The 17,023-nt window shown below is 40.3% G+C and overlaps 1 protein-coding gene across 1 annotated transcript; it reads right to left on the reverse strand.

The window, feature by feature from the left end:
• Positions 1 to 867: 867 nt before the first annotated feature.
• Positions 868 to 14,065, reverse strand: pmelb (premelanosome protein b). Its single transcript, XM_069143569.1, has 12 exons — positions 14,003 to 14,065; positions 11,870 to 11,965; positions 11,609 to 11,755; positions 9,952 to 10,080; positions 9,450 to 9,611; positions 8,331 to 8,663; positions 4,563 to 4,814; positions 2,835 to 2,972; positions 2,642 to 2,744; positions 2,326 to 2,531; positions 2,132 to 2,222; positions 868 to 1,075 (listed from the first exon to the last, which is right to left on the reverse strand). Exons 1-12 carry the CDS (start codon positions 14,061 to 14,063, stop codon positions 913 to 915), a joined length of 1,881 nt encoding a protein of 626 aa, XP_068999670.1. The 5' UTR covers positions 14,064 to 14,065; the 3' UTR covers positions 868 to 912.
• Positions 14,066 to 17,023: the final 2,958 nt, after the last annotated feature.

Below are 17,023 nucleotides of genomic sequence, written 5' to 3' on the forward strand. Positions count from 1 at the left end.
CGGACTGTTGTTATTGTTAGTTATTAGTATTTATAAGCGTGGTGTTCTTCTTGTTCTGATCCCACTGTTCCCCGGGGGATCCTATGTTGGATATAAGAACAACAAGGTCATCATTTATTTTTCTTAAATATCTTTGTTTACCCCACTCCTATTGGTTTCACTATCTAGTCCAAATCCCCACATTCCACATAACAAGATACATGACTATGTGCAGGCTGTTTGTTTCCGCTCCCCATCTCTCTTCACAAAATCCCAAAATATGCAACAAAAAAAACAAACAAAATACAGACAACTTTTGGGCTTCCGAAGTTAATTTCATCATTAACAAGCATTGGATCTATGAAGACCTTCACACCTTTTATTTCTAATTGACGCAGGAAAAATTATCAATATTAATGTGTGAATAATTTTTTTAATCTGAACTGAATTCTGAAATCATTTAGCTTTAAATGCATGACCTTAATCATAACCTGAAGTGAGGAATATTTTATATAAAAGGATTGGAAATCGAAAGCCTGTGATGAACAAAAAGTATACAATTTATTCTGACTCCCAGAAGTTTGTTTATCAAGTGTGAATGCAGATTCTAATTATTTGTAACTGTATTGTACATAAATGAAAGAAAAACAACTCTAAACACTTTTGAGCAATGTTTATTGGAAAAAACATTAAACTTTCAGTTTGTCCAAATTAAAGCATTCACATCTACCAAACCTGCATCAAGTAGGTAAAAAAATATCAGAAGGCATAATTCCAGGAAATTCTTTGATTTAACCCTAAATATTACACATTTGTGAAATTTGTGTGTCCCAAAAAATATGTAAAAAAAAAAAAAAAGTATAAAAAGACATCTTAGGTGCCTGTAACTTGCAAATAAAGATGCAGCTTGGTTGTGTGAGAGCTGGCAGCGGCCTACATGGGCCTGTCCTGCAGCAGAGGGCAGTTGTCGACGGCTCCCCGTCTGTTCAGGAGGCTCCAGAACATGGAGGCTCCGGAGCAGCTGTGAACTCCACCGAGCTGTGGGCCTCCGGACCCGATGACGTCCTCCTTCAGAGTGCGGTAGGACTTGAAGCGCCTGCAGAGCAAAGCGCAAATACAGACAAGGTGTCAACGAAGAATTATCACCTGAATCCCCTCAGCTTCGTCGTTCATAAATTTGCTCTAACTGTTGTGGTTGTTGTGGAACACAGTGGAGCATTTAGCAGCTAAAGGGACAGATGTTTTTTTACAGGACTTTGTAGAGACCGAGCATCTCATGCATTAGCATACATTCAGGTCACCTAAGGTAACCATTGGTTTCTCCACAAGATAACTAACTGCTGATGTTTGAAAAACCAAACAAGATCATTTAAGAAACAATGTATTTTCTGTATCCCAAAAATCTTCTAATCATCTGGCGGACAAAATATTCTGTTAGCTGCACATTTGGACTCTTTCCTGTTCTGGTAGCCAACAGACTAGCGGAGCAAAAACTTGGGGGAACAAGTAAAAAGTATTTTTTTAATTACTCAGTGATTAAAAGAATCTTTGACCCTGTGCGCACCTGGCATTAAGATTCGATCTGATTCATCTGGGCATGATCGGATTACAAGTGGTCAGCTAAAAGGGATGGATGAATGTGCTCTGAGGCTGTATCCTGAGGTGGTCCGGACCACATAATTCTAGCAGTATGTACGCAATCCATCCAAGGCCAAATTGGAAGACCGCCTACTCAACTGATGTCCTTGGCCTGAACGGAAGGACGTTTTCACGCCAACATCTTCATAATAACAACAAAAATCAAGAATAACCAGCAATAATTAGCATTGTGTGGAAAACCCGCTGCCTTATTTCATTTGCGCCCACTATCATGAACGCATTGCGGTTTTAAGATGCCAGAAATTATAGTCAGCTGTGAAGAAGTCTGAAAGGCCGTCAGTTAAACGGAAGTAGAGACAGGCATTGAACTCTGCAGCTGTATTATCAGAGGGGGACTTGGTATCGCCAAATAGTTAATATCAAATGACTCAAAGTGGATTGGGGGCAACTAAAAACTTGACTGTGACATCCTTAATCAAAGGATTTGTTGACAGTCAAGCAAATAAAGGGTAACTTATCCTTCAAGGTAAGCAAATTGTTTTACAGTTCTTACTTGTAAGAATATGCCACTATTCCGACAGCTATGACGAGTACCAGGACACCCAACAGCGTGGTGATGGTGCCAGAGGAGGACAGAGCAGAACCTGAAACAAGGATCGAACAGTTAGTAAGCAAGACAAAAGGAGGTAAGTACCGTCAAAACCTTTTACGTTTACGGGCTGGTGTTACGGCGGTTTTGTGGCGTACCCATGCCAACATTGAACTTGGCACTGGCGACGGCCAAACTGACGTCGTTGGCCATGGAAACGTTGATGCAGTAGACGCCGGAGTTGTTGAAGAAGTGACGCAACACCAGCTGGCACTCCCTGGAGGGCTCCACCATGTTGCACACGGCGTGAATCGGCCTCAGGCACTCTGCGTCCAGAATCACACTGCACACCTCTTTGGGAAGGCTGCGGACACGAGAAAAACCTCGGTGAGGAAAAACGAAGTGGGCTTAAAGCAATCTGTGCAACCTGACTGTTTCCGTAGGTAATTCAAAGTGTAGTGTGGGAATTTTCACCTTCCCTGGCAGGTAATAGTGATGTCCAAAACATTTGTATCCTTTCCAGGCACTGCCATCACAGAATTGTCCATTTGTACAATCTCTACTTTATGAATGCCCTCTGAAAGAAAACCCAAAAAGGAAGAAGTGTCATGAATAATCGTTTCTAAATTTTATCTTTGTAATTTTTTTGGGCCGAAAAGGAACTCACCAACTACTTCAATAGTGGTGCAAAAGGAGCCGTATCGGTATATCACGCAGTCGTCATTTGAGGGTTTTTCGTCTGCGTTCCTCTTTGCTAGAACGTGGACCGCAGCTCGGCCCGTCAGCGCCACCATTCGCTTTGTGTCTGGTGAAGACAAGCAGGAAAATATTACACTTTTTGACATTTTTACTAACACTCCTAGAGTGTGTCTACACTTTTTCCTTAAGTTTCCAGAAAAAGTTTCAATTTAAAATGTACTTTAAGTGTAATTTGAACCAGAGACCAAACTCCTCATGTCCAAAATTGCTTTGACTGTTGTGAACCTGAAACACCTTTAAAGGCAACAAAACAAACTAGTAAGGAAAGGAAATTAAAGCAATAAGAACTTTGTTTTAATGTCCATTCACAGACAGAAAAAACAATGCAATGATTTGTCATATTTTGTGATTTCTTCATAAAAGTTTAGGCAGTTATTCTTAGGTATTAGGTATTTTGTTCATAGAGTTCTTGATATGTTTAAAGGAAGCCACATGCAGTTATTTAGAGTAAAATATCTTTCTTTTCCTTCAGTGGACAAAAATGTATTGATTTTGTATTGTGAGCTAAACACTCAACAAAATCACAACTGTTTGCTGTCCTGGCTCCTAAATGGTAGAATGAGCTCCCCAATGACATCAGAACAGCAGAAAGTATGAACATCTTCCACCGCAAAGTAAAAACACACCTCTTCAGACTTTACCTTTAATAGTAGAACTTAAAATGGAACTTACTGATAGAACTTTGAAGTTTGGATTTCTTGAAGAAATTGTATTTTCTTGATTCTTGTTGTTCTGGGTTTTGTACCCTCATGGTTGAAATGAACTTATTGTAAGTCGCTTTGGATAAAAGCATCAGCTAAATGTAATGTAATGTATTGAAGTTAATGCTTTTTCAATGAGAGTTTATTGGAGTCAGCCCCTGGTGGCCCTCATTGGTATTGCACTTCAAGGGACTTCTGCATTGGATTCACTTTTCAGACCTGCAGACTACGTTCATTTAAAAAAAAAATTAGAGCTGGTAAATCTCCAGATAGAACAACAAGATGTGTGCTGTATTTTCAAAATCCTCAGTGGGCTTGTTTGTGAATATTTATCTTCACAGACAACAGTGGTCCAAACTCAGCAGGGCGCTAGTGTGTCTTCAAGAAAAGTTAATCGCGTAAATAATGTAGCTGAAGTGGTGCCGTACTTTCGTTTCCTGAGATATGTGGGACTTTTAGAGGTCAGTTGAGAGCTTATTTATCTATTTTAAAAGTTATATTTTTAAATTGACTTATGTATTTCATTCACTTTGCATTGACAGCCTAATATTATGTTCATATTTTTGGTCTGTTTTCTGCAAATTAGTTTTCTTATGTTGCCTCTTGGATTTGGTGTTATTTGTAGATCCATAAATATAATCAAATTAAATAAGAAAAACTGAGCTGCCCACTCTGTCAGCATGCAAATCAGATTTCAAGAAGCACAATAGAGCAATTCATTTTGTTTCGGACAGTAGCAGTGCTTCTCTAAAGATTTACATCACATTTACATTTTAGGAAATAGATTATCTGGTTCATCTGGCAGATGTCCTGCTGATTGTTTTCAATTGTTCTGCACTTTGCATTGTTTTTTTTTTGCACACATTATCTTCGGAGGGGATGGACCCAGTGTTCTCTTTTGGACAATTTACCATAATTATGCACTGGCAGCTCACCTGCTATCAGCCGGTTCTCTGCCTCACGGTCAGCCAGCAGCCGGTTGACGAGGGACGGAGTCTTAACCAGTGTGGACGACTCCTGGGCCGGCTGGGAGGAAGAGGAGGAGGAGAAGGAGGAGGAGGAGGCAGCGGAGGCCTCATCCTCGGAGTTGTCCTCCTCCATGTCCGAGGGAACCATGTTGACATTCAGACCCGCTGAGTTGGTGGAAACCAGCAGGGGAACAGCAGACACTAGCGCAGGAGCCTCCACTGCACACAGAAACGACCGGTGAGTTAGCTTCGTGCTACATTCGTGAGTACATCCACTCATATCCAATACCTCGTCACAGGAGGACTCTGGAACTGCCAGTCAGCTACCCGTAAGAAAGACTTCATCTCTGGCTTTGCTATCTAGCGATCTCTGGACTTCCTTGGTCTCACTGAGACCTGGATCACACCGGACAACACATCCACCCTGCTGCTCTCTCCTCTGTCTTCTCCTTCAGCCACACCCCCCAACCACTTCTTTATCTCTTACTCTCTCAAACTGACAACCTGACCACATCAACAGACTCTGGACCTGTCCGTCACAACATTCACTCCCTCTCTCCCTCCTCTCTCCCTCCTCTCTCCCTCCTCCTCTCTCTCCCTCTTCCTCTCTCCCTCCTCCTTTCTCCCTCCTCTCTCCCCTCTCCCTCCTCCTCTCTCTCCCTCCTCCTCTCTGGCCTCCTCTCCCTCTTCCTCCTCTCTGTCCTCCTCCTCTCTCCTCTCCTCTATCTCTGCAGCCAAAAGCTCTTTCTACCAAACCAGAATTCAATCCTTATTTTCTAATTCCAAAAAGCTATTCATCTTCTCCATCTTCTCCATCTTCTCCATCTTCTCCATCTTCTCCAACCTCCTTGACCCCCCCTCCTCCCTCCATCCTTCCACCAAGCCACTTTGTCAACTACTTTACTAAAAAGATAGATGACATACGCTCCTCATTTTCAAACCCAGCTTCTATAACTACATGTCCATCATCTTCATCTTCATCCCCTTCACTTTCCTCTTTCACCCCCCTGTCTCCCAATCAAGTTGTTACCTTGGTAACCTCCATCCCCCCCCCATCCCATCTCACATTCTCCAGTCTATTGCCCCAGACCTTCTTCCTTTTCTCTCCATCTCATCAACACTTCTCTGTCAACGGTCTGTTTCCTGAACTCTCTGAAGGAGAGAGTGAACCCTCTCCTGAAGAAACCCCCCCTCAACCCATCTGAAGTAAACAACTACAGACCGTCTCTCTTCTTCCCTTTCTTTCTAAAACTCTGGAGCGAGCTATCTTCAACCAACTCTCCTCCTATCTCCACCATAATAACCTTCTTGACCACCAGTCTGGTTTCAACAGACCACTCAACAGAGACGGTCCTCCTTCTGTCTCTGAGCAGCTTCACACTGCTAGAGCAGCCTCTCTGTCCTCTGTCCTGATCCTTCTAGACCTTCTGCTGCATTTGACACAGTGAACCACCAGATCCTTCTTTCCTCCTTCAGGACCTCGGTGTCTCAGGCTCTGCTCTCTCCCTGTTCTCATCCTACCTCAACGACCTCACCTACCGGGTAACTTGGAGAGGATCTGTGTCTGAACCTTGTCCTTTCACTACTGGTGTCCCTCAAGGCTCCGTCCCGGGTCCCCTCCTCTTCTCTCTCTACACCGACTCTCTCGGCTCTGTCGTTCACTCGCATGTCTTTTCCTACCACAGCTATGCTGATGACACCCAACTGATCCTCTCTTTTCCCCGATCTGAAACACAGGTAGCAGCATGAATCTCTGCCTGTCTGACTGACATCTCTCAGTGGATGTCTTCACACCGCCTGGAAATCAACCTCCACAAGACCGAACTGCTCTTCCTTCCAGGGAAAGACTCTCCCACCCTCGACCTGACTACTACCTTCAACAACTCTGTTATCCCCGACCCTGACTGATAAGAACCTCGGAGACACTCGACAGTCAACTCTCTCTTACTGCCAACATCACTGCAACAACACGTTCCTGTAGATACATGCTGCACAACATCAGGAGAATACGTCCTCTTCTCACTCAGAAGGTGGCGCAGGTTCTGGTCCAGGCTCTGGTCCAGGTTCTGGTCCAGGTTCTGGTCACCTCACATCTAGACTACTGTAACTCCCTCCTGACAGGTCTACCTGTTAGTGCCATCCGACCTCTGCAGCTCATCCAGAATGCAGCAGCTCGACTGGTCTTTAACCTCCCGAAATTCAGTCACACTACTCCGCTCCTCCTCCTCCTCCTCCTCCTCCTCCTCTTCCTCTTCCTCTTCCTCCTCCTCCGCTCCCTTCACTGGTTACCAATAGCTGCCCGCATCCGTTTCCAAACATTGGTACTTGCGTACCGTGCTGTGAACAGATCGGGTCCAGTCTACATCCAGGACATGGTCCAACCTTACATCCCAGCCCCTCCCTCCGCTCTGCTTCCACCAATCAGCTTGTTGCTCCTCACTGAGTTAAACACTCTACAAAATCACAACTGTTTGCTGTCCTGGCTCCTAAATGGTAGAATGAGCTCCCCACCAACATCAAGACAGCAGAAACTCTGAACATCTTCCACCACAAACTAAAAACACACCTCTTTAGACTTTACCTTGAACAGTAGAACTTTAGTATCTTAAAATGGAACTTACTGATAGAACTTTGTAGTTTGGCTTTCTTGAAGAAATTGTATTTTCTTGATTCCTGTTGTTCTGGTTTTGTACCCTCATGGTTGAAATGAACTTATTGTAAGTCGCTTTGGATAAAAGCGTCAGCTAAATGAAATGTAATATAAAGTACATACATAGCATACATAATAAATATCACTATATTTATTAGCTTTTAAGACATATAGCCATTTTTAGGAAAGATGCTAATTTTCTTTCGAAATGAAAGATAAAATCAGATAAAACTCTCATTGATCAGTTTTTCAGTCAGCAGCTAATTAGCTTAGCTTAGCATACAGACTGGAAACAACTATACATAAAGCACAACATGTATACATAATTTCCTCTACATACACACACATAAGGGATAAAGACCCTCACTGAAAGAGTTGAAAAGCAACCACTGCTGGCCACTAAAGTGTAAAAGCCTTCTCATAAAAATATTTTTTTAAGTCAAGATTTAAAAGCTGAAAACATTCGGTGGAAGAAACATTCAGAGCCGAGGAGTCAGTCCTCAAAAGGCTTTGACAACCTTTTGTTTTTAACCTGGACTCTGGAATAGTTCGAAGATCCAGAGTCTTGCATTCGATACTTAAAAATAGATTAAAAAAGAGACTCAAAGTAAATGCAGTGAAGCCAAAATTGATTTAATGTGCACTAAAATAATAAGAAAATAATCACGTGCAATGACTTTATTTCAATTTTGTGTTGAAAACTACTTCCCTACTGTTTCTTCAACCCGGTATCACGGCCAAACGTGAAATAGCCACACTTTGGCACACATTTTGTTCTTTTATATATACTGCTGTTGTGGGTTTTTTCCCATCTGATTTATGCTCTTACCTGTGTCTTGTTGTCTTGTCCGCACTGTATTTAGTTCTACCTCTTCCTCAGTACTTTGTCAGTCTAATATTTGTGGATTTTTTTTTTTTGCAATCATTCTGCCTCTTAGTAGGTTTTTGTTTTCCCCTTTGTTTGTTTTTTTGAGTCTGTTTTTTTCCAGTTGCCACAGCTTCCATTTTTGTGATTGTTAAACCTTTTCTTTGTGTCATGCTTTTGGGTCCCACCGTGCTTCAAGCATACCAAGTGTATTCCCTACCTGTAGTGCCCTGATCGGCAGGTGGAGCGGGGGCCTTGGTCGGCATATCAGACGGTGGGTCGCAGCTCTTGTCCGGGATGACCGCTTGCACCACCACCTGGGGCTTGAAGGAGCCAGAGTTGACGTAGGTGTGAGTGACGGTCAACTCTCTGGAAATGAGCGCGCCGCTTTCGTCCCCGAAGTCCCAGTTGAAGGTGATGTCGGCATCGCTGAGGTACTCGCTGGGGTCGTGGAGGGTGATGGTGAAGGCGATCGCCCTGTTCTGGATAAAGCGCATGTCTCCGGCCATGAGGTCGTTCACTTGGTCCAGGGAGACAGCGAAGGGGATTTGATCTAAATCAGCACATAATGAGATGATGGTGGAAATGAGAAATCTTTGGGTTTATGGTTCAGGCCCATTTTTTCCCAACCCCTAATTCTCAAATAGTGAAATCAAAAAACGGCTTCCAGTTTAGCCATGACGCTAGATCAGGGGTCTCCAACCGTTTTTCTGAGAGCTACTTTGACAAAATGAAAGTGTCCGGGACCTCCTTATGTTTAGTAACATTTATTCACATAGCTGAGCTCCACCCTGTAGGCATTTCTTCATACCTCATTTGATGGGGGAGTATTTTCTGTATCTACAATTACACAGATGTTCCCTGAATGCCTCCTGCAGTGCTTGTAACTTGTGTGTGGCCAAACTGGTTTTAAAAGTGTCAAAGAAAGCGTTATAATGTAAAATTGTATGGGAAAATTCTGTGTTTCCCCTTCAATTTTGTCTCTCAATGTCTTTATGGTCGGACCCTGTGTGAAATTTCCTGAACGTTGACACGACTGATTTATCTATTTGTATAAGACTATTTTTACGTTGCAAACATTAGACATTAGGGTTTGCATGTAAAAACAAACTTTTCAGTAGTGTGGTGTTCAGTAGCTCCTGGTTCACACTTGCAAGGTGGCTGAAATATTAGTTTATGTCACATTTTGGTAGCAAATATTGCAAAAATTTGAATGTTTAAATCAGGGAACATCACGTTAAATTCTTGTTTTGCCTGAGTCAAAAATACCATAGTAAATATTAACAACCCTGGGGAGCCTCTAGCTTCCCTCAACCATCTCCAACTGCCTCCAACTAACCAGTGATGGAGAACTGTGTGAAGGCATATCCCAGAGGAATGAACTTCTCTTTGCTCCTGTAGTGGTAGATGACGATGTCCATGGTGTAGGAGCCAAGGGGGACGTCGTCCGTGCTGATGGTCAGGGATGAGGAGGGCCCGTCCGATACCTGCCAGTACTGACCTGCCAAATCCAGAGCAGAAAACACTCATTGTCATTTTAATTCATCTTAATGTCACGTGTTCTCGTCTGAGCTTGTTTGCTTGGAACGGACATATAAAGACTGATAAATATTCTTCAAACCTAATATGACAAGTTCTGAATCGCCACAGTAAAAAAAAAATTATGACTGTTTGTTCTGAGCAAATGAAGTGAAATAATCTGATCATATGACCGGGCTCATGTATAATCCATCCTGGGTCATGTTTCAGGTCACGGCATGTGTCAAAAGAAACTCTGTGACCTGCAGAATTAAAACGTCAGTCAGCAGAGTTTTAATAAGAGACTAACAGGCTCCACTCACCCCAGGCCTTCCACACAAACACATAGGCCGGCTTCTTGTCTTTCTTTATCAGGGTCCCGTCGGGGAAAACTGGCTCCCAGTCAGTGTTCGGCATCGGGTACACTGGCTCAGACTTGTGGTACTTTGTTCCTGTAACGAGAGGTTTCAACTCTGAGAGACTGCGAGGGATTTGATTGAGATGTTTTTTTTGGCCACGTAGGCAAAATCTAAAAACCCTTAAGCCTTCGGTATGTTTGTTTTGTGTTTGTGTGAAACAGAGGGCAAGAAAACAGTTTCATTTTTAGGTCAAATAACCAAACAAAGCTGGCAGATATTTTTGTGGGTGATGCCTCGTGCGATTTGAGACAACACTACCCTGTTGAAATTTACACAAGTAAGTGTACTTCAAGTAAGTGCACTACAGGAAGAACACAAACTGAGACACAGATTCGACGAAGAGGTTTTAAATGCAGAGTGGAACTTTTGTCTCCCCCTTCTGTCAGCGAGCGTCATTGCAAAAGCACTGTCGTCACGTGTTTACGTCACAAGCTTCAGAATTTGACTATTTCGGCCCGATAACGTGGAAACTCTGGGAGAGATGCCTAATTTAATTATTTTTATGTCCGTTCGGGTTAGCATAGGGCTTGGCTAACTTCCAGCTGGAATTATTGGGAAAGCTGCTCAGTTTGCATTCCTCCGGCCAGATTTAAAAACTCTGTATGCTGTGAATAACGTAGAGATTTACCTGTCGGTGATAGGTTTAATCAGCATTGTGTTTACTCATTTGGCTTGAATGTAACGGACGTTTGTTTATACGTTTAGGTCCTGCACTAACGGTTTAAAGCTAGGTTTAGGCAAGTTGTGATTATGGTAAAAAACAAAAACATGGCTGTTTGAGGCTTATTTCTAATTAAACAGGATGGATGGACAGAAAACTAATAAGGAGCGACTTTAGCTAAAAAATAACTTAAAGGTATTTACTTAGAATTTCATTAGACTTGTTGAATGGGAGTCTATGGAGCCGGAGGCTTTTTGGAGCCGACCTCTAGTGGTACTTAGTGGTATTGCAGCTTAAGGCACTTTCACATTGGCATAATTTTTCAGACCCGGAAGCTACGAACACTTTCATATCCAGTCTGTGGTCCAGACTCACACACACATATATTATATATTATATATTATATATTATATATTATATATTATATATTATATACAGTCTGTATTTAGAAAGAGTACATTTTCTTTTAGTGCCTCTTCTCTTTCTTCCTTTTGCATTAGCGCCACCAACTATCTCGCTAGCTCAGTCGATGTGACGTATCTCCTGCCGTGCAGAGGATTGTAGGTCAGAACAGTCAGAGAAGAAGCATGCTGGCCTGCATACTGTAAAATATGACTGGATGTAGTGGAACATCTTGATATTTTTTGGCATACTACTTTTCACATACTATGTATCAGTACATACTAAATCTTTCTTCTGGCATACTAAATAGTATGATGGTATGGATACTGGAACGCACAGTCGCTACGCGTTAGGGTTGAGTCTCATTGTTTTGTCAGCATGGCAATCGCCTTTTAGTCACTTTTAATGCACCAAACTGCATGAAAGGTGCCGTACGAATAAAGTTTGATTAATTGAGGGAGAACATTATGTCACTGAGGGGTCAGATGTGTGTGTTACCATTGACTACACAGTCTTCAGCCCAAACCACGTCTCCATCAGGCAGCATCTTTTGGTTGTGGGGGAACTCTAGGTCGATGGTGAAGGTAATTTTGGCTCCGGTCAGAGTCGGCGAATCGTTCGCGACATTGAACGACACTCTTCCACCTGCATCAGAAGACAGGAAAGCACAAGAGTTTACACGCGTGTTGTTGTTGTTTTTAAAGACAGGAAGTACGAGCCTCTAAAAGACTTTTTAAAACAACGTTACAACAGACGCACCTTTCCAGGAGTCCTTGTAGCGTGGGTCTCCGTCTTTCCAGATCGGGTACATCTTAATGTTCCATGATGGATAGCGAGTAAAGCGGTTTTTGGGCTCTGAAATATCAAAAAACAGAACATGAAACACTCCTCTATATGCAAGCTTTATTGATTATAGGTCCAAATCTTTCAAATAATTAAGAGAGAACACTATGATTTGGTTCAATATCCGTGAAATGAATTAATTCTAATAAAAGTCTATGAATGAAAAAGGTGAAATAAACATACAAGAAGGAATTCAACATATGGAAACTAAAGATTCTAGTTAAAAAAGATTAATTCCTATTTCCCCCATAATTCATCCCAGTTTTTATCATTCTTTTAAGAGGCTCTAAAAACTTTATTCGTGTTTTACATTCGTCCAAACTTCATTATTGGATTTCAAAGATTTAAATACAGTATACTTATGTCATAATTAAGCGCCTATGATTTGACTTGAATTAAAGCTGAAGGCGCCCACGGGTGCCCAATGTGATGCTGCCCCACTGGCAGTTTAAACCTCAGGTCTCGATCCCTCTCATGTGATGCCTGGCTGGTTGAGATTATATCAGATTAACAGTGTCACAGGGTTGAATTGGGATTAAACATGATGCCAGATGACAGAAGTGTTGGCTGAATCACACTTTTTGGAAGTGATCTGCGCTCCTGTTTGAGTTCACTCGGGGGCAAACGGGCACGCCAGCGGACAACTCCAGTTTTTTTTGTTTATATTCTTGAGAATGTTAAAGTTCACAGTTTAAAATGATGCAACACATGCATTTATGTAAGAGAGATTAAGATGATCATGCTGGCCCTTGAAAAACATTTTATTTCAGTTTAAATGTTGGGCGGCATGAGACGGTGGGCAAAACAAATTTGGTAACTTTGGAAGAGATCCGAAAACTTGGCTAAACTTTGGAGCAAATTTTGATTAGATTAATTTACACTGAAATTTAAAAAAGGTATCTCTTTTAAGTCTGGACAGGGGGAATTATTACAATAACCAATAACTCTAAGTCAAAACCGATGAAACTATGTTTAAAAGTTATTTCAAAATAAAAGGATTGAGGTCAAAAGTGAGTGTTTTGCTCCTGAAATGTCAAATGCTGTCATTTACATTCAGGCTTGGTTGAGTAAAGAGGTCACGGGAAAAAACTAGACTCAGATCTTGTCGACTTCAACACGTGCAACACCACAATAGGAACCAAGATTTACAGTGAGTTCTGCCAATGAAATCAGAGTGGATTAAATGAGAATAGGTTTTGTCTCTTTGAGTCTCTTAAATGGCATTTTAAGAGTTCAGTAACATCATGGTAACTTCACTGCAACCGAACTGTGATGGACGGAGTGATACTTCCAGATCAGGGAGTCAGTTTAGTGAAAAACTCCTTAAAATAAGCGTATTTCTAAAGGCTTTCTGAAGTTATTCAAACAATTAAAATAAAAAAATATCACTTTTTCCTGATTAAACATTAAATATAAACCGTATAACATCTGCACAATGACTTTTTTTTAAGAACCTTTAATCTTGGGTAGCTGGTCGTTGTGTAAATTGAATTATTCAAAATATTTTCATGGCATGCTGCTTTATAATTCACTGCAATTCAAATGCAATGTTGAACTGTGATTGTTTAAGAGTTTTAATCACTTGTTACTTTGCAGAAGGAGATTTTACATAAAAAATGTATCAATATCTAACGTCACACAATAAATTATTAATATTAAAAGACCCCAAATTACAAACAAAAGATATTAGGACAATTAAATTAATTTTAAATAAAATTTAGAATTAATTTAGTTATTAATACAATAAAGTATCAGTAATATTATTCAAATAATAGACTATATGACAGTAAAACACTGAAAGTTCCTGAGATGTTTTTATGTAGCTATAATATTTACATACTTTTACTCAGGTGGCATTTTGAATTACTTGTAACAGAATATTTTTATATTGCAGTACTGCAGGTAAATGATCTTAATGCCTCCTTTGAGTTTGCTAACTTTTAAAATCTCTTCTGAAAACTGTAAATTATCTCTTTCACCTCTAAATCTGAAGCTCAGCATTAATGAACACATTCTTTTTTTTATATAAAAATCATTGTTTCTACTCACTCGCCGCAGTTTGCGAAGCCACAGCCAGCAGCAGCAGCAGCAGCACAGCAGACGCCCGCATTGTCAGCTTGCCTCCTCTTTGTGAAATATCCCTTTAGTGAGCAGCAGGGGAGTGAAGACCGGCTTTATAAACTCCTCTGATGTTGGAGCTCACACCTCCTTTACTCCAGAAGCCCCCCTTACAGAGATTTAGAGGCACCTGCACGCCGACTGTGATTTGTGTGTTTACAGTAAGACTCTGGGATTATGGTCGTATGTACAGTTGAGAGAGTAGCCGCGTAATCATTTAAGAAATGCTGAATTCCTCGTGTACTTTTTGAGTGGCAATGCTGGATCACAAGACTGTGCATAAACTGAACAAAAGAGAATTTTCAAATAAACAACCTGCAAATAATAAACTTATTCAGCTGTTGACACTGATTTACACTTAAATAAAACTGGTGGTGCAGCAGGACGAGTACATTTAGTCACACTTTGCATTTAAATGCTGTAATTTAATACTACTTTTTATTCTACTCTACATTTCAGAGGGAAATATTGTACTGTTTACTCACTTAATTTACAGCTTAGGTCATTATTTATTTTGCAGATTAACCGATTCATTGAATTACCGAGCTGCAAAAATAAACAAACTAAAATTAGCAGCAGTTTAGATATTGAAAATGCTACGAGCGCAATAATGCAATCAGTATTGATTACAAAATCAAAATTTTTCTGCATAGTAATTTTCTGGGAAACAACATTTTGACTGCATTAATGTATTTTAACTCAATGCTGTTGGTGGACTTTAACTATGTATTCCAGCACTGAGTAAAATAAACTGTATGGATATCTACAGCATCCCAACTGGAAATTTATTGCTCTAAAAATGTTGGGAGAATATTGTGTTTTGGTAAAAAAAATTGTTGTTTTTGTTGTTGTTTCCAGGATATTCTATTTAAAGGTGGTCTTCAGTAGCAAGGTTTTCTATTTTGTTCAAGTTACTATGCATAATTGCACCATTGTGTCTATGTATATCTAAATCTATCTAATTTATATCTATTTGAACTCTGTTTTCTTTTATTAGTGGGATTTATTGTGTTTAATTTGATGTTCCTGATGCATTTTATTTCTTCATTTTAAATTGTATTTTTTTGATATTTTGTAGAAGTGCGTGTATTTTTCTTACTGTAAAGCACTGTGAGCTGCATTTTTTTTGTGCTATACAAAATAAAGTTTATTATTATTGTTATCTCTGTTTGTCTGTATGTAAGTTAAAACCAAAGTCAAATTCCTTGTATGTTTAAAAATACCTGGCCAATGAAGCCGATTCTGATGTTCCCAGAGTGTCATTATTTTACAGTCTGATAATGCGTTTTACAAAAAACATTGTGGAAATCTTTTGTGGTATCATTCTTAAAATGTTTTTAGAAAATGTTTTATTATTTTTATGAAGAAGATCCTGGAAACAAATGAAAAACCTTCCCGCTGAACATTGCACATTTCTAGCTGGGTATTTATGTAACTATATATCTTATTTTCATTATCCTAAACTTGTATAGTTATTTCATTCTCTGTCAGTACAATAAAAATCAACCACAATATGTGATTTTTTTTTGGGGGGGGGGGGCTAAAATAAATGACCAGTCAGAGAGTTTAAAGCTCAATACAACACGCCGGGATAATTTTTTAAATCATGAGGGGTTTACAGCATCATTATTTTTATCCACAAAGCACATGTTTTAATTCAAACACAATATGAGAGGTCACCTAAATCTCTGCTGAAGTCACCAGACCGGTTTTGGGCTGCCTCTCCAATCACAACTTATTATGCGCGGATTTACTCTGAATTCATATCGATTATCTGCCGTCAGGTGATGGAAAAGGAAAATGATATAAATATATGTGTGGAGGTCGTATCAGGTGAAAAAGTCCAGTGATATACTTCAATATGATGCTAAAAAAAAAAATACAATATGTGAAGTATTGAAGATTTGTTTCTTCTTTCTGTGTCATTACAACAATAGGCCACACGCACTGCTCAGAGGCAGTGCCTGCAGAAAAAAAAAATGGGAGGAATGCAACGTTAATGAGGATTATTGAAGCACTTGTGACTCCCTAAATTCATCCGGCTTTGTCCTGCTACCCCCTCAACTTTAAAGTCACTCTGTTATAAGATTTTTTTCTTTTTTTTGTCTCTATCATATGTTAAACTGTGACACTGTTTAAACCTCTTTTTTGAACAATGTCAGCATTCACAGCAAAATCCTGCTCAGACCTGTTTCATCTGTCGTTACGGCGACCGTGAACCCTTTAACTCCCCTCGGGCCTCATCGCTTACATGTGCAGACCTGGCAGGGTCGATATTTCCTGTGGCAATTCTCTGTTGATATTATATTTAATGTATAAATAATTTTGTGGCAGTGTTTGATTTTGTGGTTGTTTTTTTTTTGTGTGTGTGTGTATATAGTCTGTGTGTGTGTGTGTGTGTGTGTGTGTGTGTGTGTGTGTGTGTGTGTGTGTGTGTGTGTGTATTTATTCATTGCTAATTTTTTTTCTAAAATATTTATTTTTATCTATCTTATTTTATGTATACGTATTTGTGTGCACCTTTTTTGTGTTTCCACGCTGCTGTGATGACTACATTTCCCCACTGTGGGATTAATAAAGTCTAAATCTAAATCTATAATCCTGCTGTGCTGCAATATTTTATTTTTTTATTTTTATTTTATTTCACTTTATTAATCCCCGAGGGGAAATTTCTTCACTACAGCAGGGGGGCTCTCAGGGGGGAGCTGCTGCAACAGGCTGCCACTAGCGCGGCGCCAGGTAACCTGACCTGAGGTGCATGTTTTTGGATGATGGGAGGAAGCCGGAGAACCCGGAGAGAACCCACGCAAGCACAGGGAGAACATGCAAACTCCGCACAGAAAGGCACAGGACCGGATTCGAACCCGGAACCTGATATAATGATATATATAAATGATTAACGTGAGACAAACAGACTGAAAACTTTATTTTATCAGATAAAACAGATGCTGA

This window comes from Embiotoca jacksoni, unplaced genomic scaffold (assembly GCF_022577435.1).
Source record: "Embiotoca jacksoni isolate LCO1_2020_lvr unplaced genomic scaffold, fEmbJac1.0.p SCAF_111, whole genome shotgun sequence".
Lineage (NCBI taxonomy): Eukaryota > Metazoa > Chordata > Actinopteri > Embiotocidae > Embiotoca > Embiotoca jacksoni.

Coding starts and splice junctions, on each gene's coding strand:
- pmelb (XM_069143569.1), bottom strand. CDS start 14,063: ATGCGGGCGTCTGCTGTGCTGCTGCTGCTGCTGCTGGCTGTGGCTTCG. Junction 2,973..4,562: donor AGAGAACCGGCTGATAGCAG/GTGAGCTGCCAG, acceptor TGTCTTCACCAG/ACACAAAGCGAATGGTGGCG. Junction 2,745..2,834: donor CACCACTATTGAAGTAGTTG/GTGAGTTCCTTT, acceptor GTTTTCTTTCAG/AGGGCATTCATAAAGTAGAG.